The sequence below is a fragment of the Crocuta crocuta genome, unplaced genomic scaffold (assembly GCF_008692635.1).
Source record: "Crocuta crocuta isolate KB4526 unplaced genomic scaffold, BGI_CrCroc_1.0 scaffold3, whole genome shotgun sequence".
Classification (NCBI taxonomy): Eukaryota; Metazoa; Chordata; class Mammalia; order Carnivora; family Hyaenidae; genus Crocuta; species Crocuta crocuta.
In genome coordinates this window covers 8,883,220-8,893,133 of record NW_027529934.1, presented here as the reverse complement: position 1 = coordinate 8,893,133, position 9,914 = coordinate 8,883,220, and the positions used below count along the sequence as shown (strand labels likewise).

General features: G+C 46.6%; 1 protein-coding gene across 1 annotated transcript in view; it reads right to left on the bottom strand.

Moving 5' to 3' along the window:
* Nucleotides 1-9,914, bottom strand: part of LAMC2 (laminin subunit gamma 2) — a 56,964-nt gene that overhangs the window by 20,712 nt on the left and 26,338 nt on the right. The window contains exons 3-7 of the mRNA XM_077763242.1: nt 8,227-8,362; nt 5,156-5,254; nt 2,713-2,849; nt 1,828-1,950; nt 174-363 (exon numbers count right to left, since the gene is read on the bottom strand). Coding sequence (XP_077619368.1) covers nt 174-363; nt 1,828-1,950; nt 2,713-2,849; nt 5,156-5,254; nt 8,227-8,362 — 685 coding nt within the window. The remainder of the gene's footprint in view (nt 1-173; nt 364-1,827; nt 1,951-2,712; nt 2,850-5,155; nt 5,255-8,226; nt 8,363-9,914) is intronic.

Genomic DNA, 9,914 nt, shown 5'->3' with positions numbered 1-9,914 from the left:
TTCCCTCCCAGGAGCCTGTTGGGGCTTCAGGGCAGGAAGCATGTTCCATTTCTGTATATAATACCAAGTTTGGTATGTGCAAGGTGCTCAGAAAAGCTTATTAAATTAATGAGCAAAGGAACCAGACCTCAGTCACCGTTTGTGGTACTTGACTCACATGTAGTCATTCTTACCTGAACGTGTAGGTCTTGGTGATCCCACATGGCAGTGCCTTGCCACGTGGCATCAAGGGAGCTGTGACCCGCAGACCAGCACCTTCCAGGATCACATCGTGGGCAGATGGGTGTCTGCCTCCCCTGTCCACACGGTAGTCAAAGGACAGGGTTTGCCCATAGCTCACCTGTTGATTCCCAAGAAATTTGGCTGTGAAACAGAATTTGAAAAGATTGAGATCACTGTGAAACTGGAGAAGCAAACAAGCAAGCAAATTTGCATGAATGTTGGTAAATTTCTGTGGGAGTCCTGTGCTGTCTGTACCGCCCTGCCCCAAACCACCCTTGCAGAAGAGCCAGCTTATAGATGTGGCCATACTGCTATTGGCTATAAAGGAGGATTCGTTACTGAAATGCTAACAGGGCCTCATTAAAAGACAGTTCCGCTCATTAGATGATATGTGAAGATCTGAGGTATGTTGGCAATAGTACCATCTGTTACATAATGCTTTAAAGTTCACATTAATGTGATGTTAATAATTCTTGGAGGTATTATTCCCATTTGACAGCTGGGAGAACTGAAATTTGCCTAGATATCCTACAGTAGCTAATGACCTGAACTAACATCTGTTTTTAATTTACAAAGGGTTAAAACTTTGGGAAATGCCTTGTTTTCACTTTTCCATTTGCTGCTCAGTAGATCCACAGGTTTGGCGACCGTCTTTATTTTGTCTGGGTGGGAAGCCTCGAAACTTTCCATTTGATTAAAGTAGGAACTTCAGCCAGGGTCTAGCTGCCTCATACAGTCCTGGTGTTTTTGTGTTTTTTTTTTTTTAATAAAACTTGTTTTTCAGGAATAGAACTTAGTGATTCATCACTTACATAAAACAGCCAGTGCTCATCCCAACCAGTGCCTCCTTCATGTCCCTCACCACTTTAGCCCTCCCCCTCCCCATCCAACACTCCACTAGCAACCCTCAGGTTGTTCTCTGTATTTAGGAGTCTCTTCTGGTTTGTCTTGCTCTGTTTTTATATTCTTACTTTCTTTATATCTTTACTTCCTTATGTTCATCTGTTTTGTATCTTAAATTCCACATATGAATAAAATCATGATTCTTTCTGAGATAGGTCTGTCTGACCTAGCATAATACACTCTGGTTCCATCCACATTGTTGTCAATGGCAAGACTTCATTCTTTTTTTTAAATCACTGACTAATATTCCATTGACTACATATACCACATTTTCCTTATCCATTCATCAGTCAATGGACATTTGGGCTCTGTCCATACTTTGGCTATTATTGATAGTGCTATTATTGGCTATGGTTATGGTGCTGCTATAAACACTGGGGTGCATGTACCCCTTCAAAAGAGCACTCCTGTATCCTTTGGATAAACACCTAGTAGTGCAACTGCTGGATCACAGGGTAGTTCTATTTTTAATTTTTTTGAGGATCCCCCATACTGTCTTCCAGAGCAGCTGTACCACTTTGCCTTCCCACACAGTCCTGTTGTGCCATGACTTAGACAATAGGGCTGAAGCTCCAACCATCTTCTGGAGATACTGCTGTTTTGAACACTAAGTGATATGGTTTTCACATTCTCTACCTCCATTTTTCTATCTTGTCTTTGAGTCTTAAAAGTTGGTTTCTATAAGAAAAACACCATACATACCAGGAGCTACAAAATAGACAGGGTCTGACCGTCGTGCTGAGCTAAACACATCTCGGTGGCGTTGTGACCATTGCAACTTTGCAGGAGCCCCGTATCTTTGGACAGCCTTCCAGCCATCAACATCTGGAACACAAATAAAACCACTCTGCATTCGGACAAACCTCATCATCTATTGAGTTGAACAAGACTTGATTGCCAAACAGTCCTAAAGGTAGGTAGATAGTAGGGCTTTCTTAACAGTTCAGAATAATGTACAGTCCTCAAGATTTCCTGTACCCTTCTGTACTTGGGCTTCAACTTCACCTGCTCCCACCCTGCAGCTGCTTCGACTTCTTTGAGTCTGTTTCTTGTAATAAGAGAGCATGTTTTCATCCACTTGTAATCTGTACTTTTATTTACATAAGGTCTGGCCCAAGTGAGTTAAGAGGGTCTAATATGTTCAAAAAGAAACTCAAAGTTGAAATTGTATCTATCTCCTATGTTCTTATAGTGATTTATAGCTTGATAACTAATTTCACATTAACACATGTAATGTACGTGAAAGCAGTAATGTTAATGTTATTAGTTATCACATAACTACCCCCCCCTCTCCAATCCACATGAGAGACTCTTTAAAATACATGAGAAATGCAAGGATATGAAAATCTGGTCTCTTTTTAGTTATTCTAAGTCTTTCATACACTAGTATGAGTAAACTCTTTTAGACATGACTTTTTCAAGCCATTAGGATCTGCCTTATCGCCCTGACAAAATGATGTTAAAAGCTAGAAAGAGAAATGCTAACAATTGGTCAAGGGTCCCATGCTGTGAGGAAGGGGAGGCTGTCTATAAGCACAAAGCTCTATACAGTGTTAAAAACAAAATTCTAGAAACAGAACACTTTACCTTGATGGAAAGTAGAGATGATTTTATAGACACTGTAGTCCCCAGAGCTGTGGCAGTTGGCCGAATGCCCATAGCAAAAACACTGGGTACAGCCCTCGGGGTTTCCTCCATCCAGGTGATAGTAACCTGGTCGACACCTGTAACAGCATTTTAGAAATCAGGACCATGTTATGGGGTTATCAGGACCATGTTATGGGTTATTTCATACAGAGAATATAACTGATCTTTTCTACTCTCTCTCCCAGCTGGCCCTATTAATTCCCAGAGCTAAGTTACACNTTTAGAAATCAGGACCATGTTATGGGGTTATCAGGACCATGTTATGGGTTATTTCATACAGAGAATATGATAACTGATCTTTTCTACTCTCTCTCCCAGCTGGCCCTATTAATGCCCAGAGCTAAGTTACATGTACCACCCTCACTNTTTTTTTTTTTTTTTTTTTTTTTAACCATCCTTGCTGAAGACTTGAGTGGAGGTCACATGAGTCGGACAAAGAGGCAGGGCAGAAGTATGTAGAGCTGGCCCTGTCTTAGAGCAAGTGTTTAATGGAAACAAAAGAGTGGGACGTTGGCGGCCAGGCAAGGAAAGGCATATGCCCGGGCCCCAGCACCGGCTCAGCTGTACTGAACCGCATAAGAACCCCACGGTGCTGCCCACCATCCCTGCCCCTTAACCTGGGCTCTGACACACGGGGGAAGGGCAGGTGAGGGTATGACAAAGAAGGATGGTTCTCTACAAAAACAAGACGTAGGCTGGCATCCCACCCGCCCATGGCCTCTCTGAGGACCACAGCTACCAGGCGAGTTGCAGATGTTGGGGTCACAGAGAAGAAGGAAAGAAAAGCTGAGGACTTGTTTCTCCTCCATTCGAGTTACTTACATCCTTCTACATGAAATAATAATTTCAGTTCTTAGCACTCATGCTATGCCAGGTGCCTTACGTATGTTCTTATATGTAGGCTAATTCTTAGTACAACCCTATGAGATAGGAATTGTTCTTTCCAGCGTTCTTAGATGAAGACACTCAGGTCAGAGAAGTTAAGAAACTTGTTCAAGGTCCGACAGCTGCTAAGTGGCTGAGGCAAGATTCAAACCAGGGACAGCTGCCTCTAAGTCATGTGTCTAATCCAAGCGACCCTGTGTCGGGAGCCTGTTTACTGTGCAAAATCACAGGAAGGCAGGTTGGCTGTGAACAGTAAATGCCTCAGAGAACAACTGTAAATAAAAAAGTATTCTTTTTCTCTATAGAGCAAAGGCTCTAAAAAAAAAAACAACAACCATGGTTTCCTATGGAGGAAACCTGTAGGTTAAAAGGGATTAGAAAAACCGGAAGGAAGGGAGGGGCACAGAAAGCCAGGGGAAGGAACTGTGGGAAATCAGGCAAAACTAAACAGTGTTTAGGGACGTACTTGGGTAAGGACTTATGAAGTAAGGAAGCGATTACACAGAGGTCAGAATAGTGGTCACTTCTAGAAAGGGGGGAGGGTGTTGTCACAGAGATGGCACATTTTTCATGAAGGTCTATTTCTTAGAATTGGTGATGCTGACCTTTGTGTTAGGTGGTTTTCTATTCCTGTGCTATGCTTCGAAATTAACCTCCTCAGCAAGTGACTCCTCTTTCAACACTTAGTTTCCATACCCCTACCTCAGCCCCAAAGAACCCCCTGAAAACAAAAGCTGGGAATGTATCTGAATTTTCTCTGCCCAGCTATAAGTGATGGTTAGAATGCTAAAGACCTGCTTTCTTACATTTAAGGAAATGAAAAGAAAGCCTTTACCGCCTTTACCTCTGGGGCCAGCCTCACCGCACTCTGCTCACAACAATCTTAGAGGAGGGACGAGTTTTCAAGTCTGGGGTGTCTGTCCTTAAGGAATATCTTGCAAGCAGCGACTGCGAGTAGATCGCTGTTTACTGCGCCACCTGCCCCAACATGGCTTAGGGCCCAAAGGGCTCTTCCATCTCCTCCCGGCTCATGTGCGTGCATGTAACCACCGTCCCATCCCTGGGCGGCTCCTTTTATGCACATGATGGTTCTATATGGCCATACACGGAGAGATTTCCTCTTACGAGCATTTTCCCAAGGTGCTTAATTAGGCCAGGCCTTTTCTGGGGCCCAGCTGAGTCATGTGACCTAATTATTGCATACCACCTTGTACAGGAGCACCTGGGATTTGGAGTCAGCAGCCAAGGGACCCACTGGGGCCCTGTGAGCCCTCTCTTGTAAACAGAGAAGGGGCCCACAGCAAAAGCCTGGAGCCTAGTGAGATTTGGGGGCTTAGTGGTATGTTTTTAAAAGACAAGTTTTTGAGGACCAAGAAAGAGCAGGACTGAGGTCCTTAGCATTTGTCCCTCTTCCATAACCACACTCGGAGGATGAATCCTCACGCTAGTTGCCAAGGGACCCTCCCTGCTATGTCTGTAGGGCCACAGCTACACAGACCTGTCACAGCGCTCTCCAGTGACAGCTGGCTTGCAGACACAGGGGCCTTCATCGCAGGGCCCCGAGATGCCAGCTGGCTCACAGTCACACTGGGAGTCTCTGGGAAAGAAGAAAAAGAAAATGAGGGATGTGTTTCCAAATGCGTCTCAACTATACAAGCAAAAATCAAGTGCGCACAAGCAAATGTCACCGACTTGAGTAAGTCCTTCCTCTTCCCTGAGGCCTCCCTCAGCCAGTCTTGTCCCTGCTAATCTAACCCTGTAAGGGCTCACTTGTCTGTATTTCTGGTGCTCTGATGGTGACAACCCGTCCCTGAACTGTTTGCTTACCCAGTCCGAAGATGAGGAGGGGATTGTGCCAGATGTGAACCAAATTCCTCACTAAACTGGGTAGTTTGGCTTGGTTTGGTTGACTGCTTGGTTCAGTTACCTTTTTTTCTTATTTGTTTCTCTTTTGTTTGATTCAGTGATGACTACTTTCATCACGGCTGATCCCATCTCCTTGCTATTTTGTTGTTATTGTTGTTGTTCTTTTGGTAACACTTCTATCAAGACAGAATTCTTATTCCGTGCAATTCACCCATTTAAAATGGGCTAGTAACTAAACTCAAGGGGCATCTGGGTGGCTTAGTCGGTTAAGCATCCGACTTCAGCTCCGGTCATGATCTCATGGTCCGTGGGTTTGATACCCACGTTGGGCTCTGTGCTGACAGCTCAGAGCCTGGAGCCTGCTTTGGATTCTGTGTCTTCCCCTCTCTCTGCTCCTCCCTTGCTCGTGCTCTCTCAAAAATAAAGATTCAAAAATTTTTAATAAAATGTACAATTCGATGGATCTTAGTAGATTCTTAGAATTGTACAACTATCCTAATTTTAGAACACTTCCATCACTCAAAAAAATAAAACAAACCACTGTGCCCTTAGCAATCACCCTCCACTTCCTTCTCTCCCTGCCCCGCCCCACCCCCCAGCCCAGGCAACCACGAATCCACCTATTGTCTCTATAAGTCTGCCTGCTCTGAACATTATCCATAAATGGAATCCTACAATTTGTGGCCTTTTGTTTGGCTTCTTCCACTTAGTATGTTTTCAAGGTTCATCCACATATCAATAATTCATTTTTTATGGCCAAATACAAGTCTATCATATGGATAGACTACATTTTGTTTATCCATTCAATAGCTCGTGGCCATTTGGGCTGCTTAGCTATTATGAACACTGCTACAAACATTTGCATACAAGTTTCCATGCAGAGGTGGATGTTTGCGTATTGAGTGTATTCCTAGGAGTGGAAGTGCAGAGTTTGGCTGGGTTGGGTTTTTTCGTTTGTGAGTTTTCTTGTTTTTATTTTTTGGTTGCAAGACCTTCTCAATGAAGGAGTCCATGTTTCCATTACTTACTTTTGGTCAGTCTCTGTCTCGTGCAGGCCCGTGCTTTGGCTAGTAACTAGTATCACTCAGATGGGCACATAGTCCTATGTGTCTATATTGTGGGTCTAAAACCAAATATGCTGTCTTTTCCCTACTGTTCTGTTCCTCTTCTGACTGCTCTTTGACCCCATCCAAACCCTACCCAAACCTGGATTGGATGCCCCCCAACCCCCTCACATTTCTCATCCAATCAGATGAGGCTCCCTGAAGATCCCTTTCCCAGTCCTGATCTTTCACTTGCAAGGGTCTCCTGTCCTAGCCCTTCCACATGACTAACCGGACCCTCTGACAGACGTTATACAACACCTAGTGGTTGGTAAGAACCTGGGACGCTAAGGAGTAGGATGCGGGTCTCTAGGAGTCTCCAGGCAGGGCAGAAGCTTGAACAGCGATGGCAGCGAAGGATAAAGCCAGCTGGGGCCGAGCGGGAGCACAGTCTGTGTGCCTCTCCCCGCTCTGGGCACTGGGGATGCAGTGGGGAACTAGACAAAGCCAGCACGGAGCTTCCATTCCAGTGGGAGAGACAGACGAACACTTCCTCTCACTTTCTACATAGAACAATGGTCAGAACGCAGAGGGTGGAGAGGCCTCTGTGGGGAGTGGATGAGGTGAGGATGGAGCCCATGAAGCTCTCTGTGGCCCTGTGGGAAGCAGGAGTCCTCAAGGCCAAGGCCGAGATCACTTGGCGGGCCGGGGGAGAGGGGTGAGAAATCCAGGGAGAGCCCACCGCTGAGGGTACAGAGGGCGGGGGACGTTGCAGGGCCCCGCTGGCCTGCACGAGCACTTTCTATCTCCTGAGAGGGGAAGGGAGCTACTGACGGGTTGCAAGCAAAGTGATCTGATCGACTTCATATTTTAAAAGCATTTCCTAAGGGACCCTGGGCCTGAGGAAAGGGTGTCTGAAGACCATGTAAAAGGGGGCAGGGAAAGCTGCAGAGAACAGTCTGTGCAGAGGCCTAGCGGGTGAGAGAACTTGGGACAGTTGTCACCAGGCCAGGGTAAGCATGGCTGGAGGGTGTTCTCCCACGGGCAAGGGGCCAGAAAAGGGGGCAAACAGGAAGTGATCTCTGCGGGCGCCCTCTAACAGCTCCCCCTCCCCCTCCCGTCCATCTGCGGGCTCTGCATCTCTGTGGATTGCTTAGGTGATTTATGTGTGCTCCATCCTCTTCCAGAAAAGAATCTGAAGAGGGACAGAGGACACTTCACACTATAGGGGAATAAAATACTGCAGAAAAGTTTTCCTAGTCCAATTCATACTGGGTTGAAATGGGTCCCAGGTAAGAATCTGAAGGACTCTTTACCTCCATCCTTGTTCATCTAAAGTGAAGGCGGGGGGTGGGGGCAGTCCTCCAGGTGAAGAACATAGGTTCCAGAACCAAAACTCTGGGCCTAAATATTTGGTCCACCCTCACCAGTAATACTGGGTAAACTTAACCTCCTGGGGTGCAAATTTCTATCCTTAACATGAGTAATAATGCTAATCCCAACCTCCCGAGGGTTACTGTGAGGATCAAATGACCTAACCCACGTAAAGTCCTCAAGCAGCCTTTGGCATGCACGTAGTGCTCACTCAGTAAGTGGCCACTGATGTCCCTGTAATTGTCATCACTCATGGCAGAAGCTGCCATGTGGGGGCGGTGCTTACAGTAGCCTCTGGTCCTGGGTACACCCGGCATCGGTGAGCGTGTGGAAGCCTGGCAGACATCGGTCACACCGGTCTCCTGTCACACCTGGCTTACAGCTGCACCGTCCAGAGTTGTCACATCGAGCACTAAGAGCACCTGTAACCAACAAGGTGGGGAAAAGGAAAGATTTAACTTACTTGATGTTAGGAAACCACTGTGGCCCTGCGGCAGCTCACGGAATNAGGATGCCCCCACCCGCCGGGACAAGTTTTCCCAGCCGACGACGACTTCAGGCAAAGAGGCAATTCCTCGGGAAGGCATTTTTACTTCTGTATCTGCTCCGATTTGAACATTCAGTAGTGTGTGAGCCACTGCTTTTTAAGTTTGAATCCTTGAGCTCTCAAGAGGGAAAACTTGTGAATGAGCACATCAGCCTCCTCAAAGAGAGTCAGGAGAAAGTGAGCAACAATTTTCCCTGATTCCTAGCCGGCAAAAGTCATCTTTTAAGGCTCTGTGCTTGAACAGTGTTGTTGTTCTTTTTTGAGTATGAAAAGGCCTCTTAGCCAAAAAATCTTTCTACCTCCGCAGAGTGGTAGAGCTCCTCGTCCTGGGGTCCTCTCCCCTTCCCTGCGCACCATACCTGGTTTAGTGCACAGAGCATTTGTCCTGTGATTTTCTATAGACCCCTCTTGGCAGTGGGCCCTCTCAGACTGAGAGTTGCTGAGAGACCGGAAGTGCTCAGGATAGCAAACGCACCACTACGGGAGCCGGCCTCTCCTCTATTCTCACTGCCCTCTCTTCCCCCGCCCCCAGTTCAAGCCTCTGTCCTCTTCCCTGCCTCCATCCTTGTCTCCCTTCCTTCCTCTTGTGTTCCTTTAAAAACGGAATTCATTTTGGGGCGCCTGGGTGGCCCAGTCGGTTAAGCATCCAACTTCGGTTCAGGTCATGATCTCACAGTTCAAGGGTTTGAGCCCTGTGTCAAGCTCTATGCTGGCAGCCTGGAGCCTGCTTTGGATTCTTTCTCCCTCTCCCTGATCCCCCTCCACTCATGCTCTGTCTGTCAAAAATAAAACGTTAAAAATTGAGTTCCTTTTAAAATGGGTGGCTCAGTTGGTTAAGCGTCCAACTCTTGATTTGGGCTCCGGTCATAATCTCCCAGTTCATGGCTGACCACACAGAGCCTGCCTGAGATTCTCTCCCTGCCCCTCCTTGGACTCCTGTGCTCTCCTTCTCTCAAAATAAACATTAAAAAACATTTAAAAATGGAATTCAGATCACATTACTCATCTGTTTAGTCTTCTGGTAGCTCCCCACTGTAAGCAGAATATCATGGCCCAAAAGACTCCACCCCTCCTTCCCTCCTTTACTAAGCTCCAGCTCCCCAGCCCTGCTGGTAGAATGTGCCAGACTGCTTCTCCTCAGAGCATCTCACTTCTCCCCTGGCCTGGAACCCTCCTTTGCCAGAACTTCCCCTGATTGGGCCCATCCTCGGCTCTCAAGTCCTGAGTTACTACTACTCTAGTGAAATCTCGGATTCCCAAGTCCTGCTTCCTCAGGATTACTTCAGCCTATGATCTCTGCTGTTGCCCGTGCCCAGGACAGAGCTGATGCAGAGAAGATGCCCAGAAATCTGTTGGACAAAAGCACGTATGCCATGAAAGAAGTCAGGGCTGTTGGGAGAGCGTCAGGGGGCAGCAAAAGATCTTCA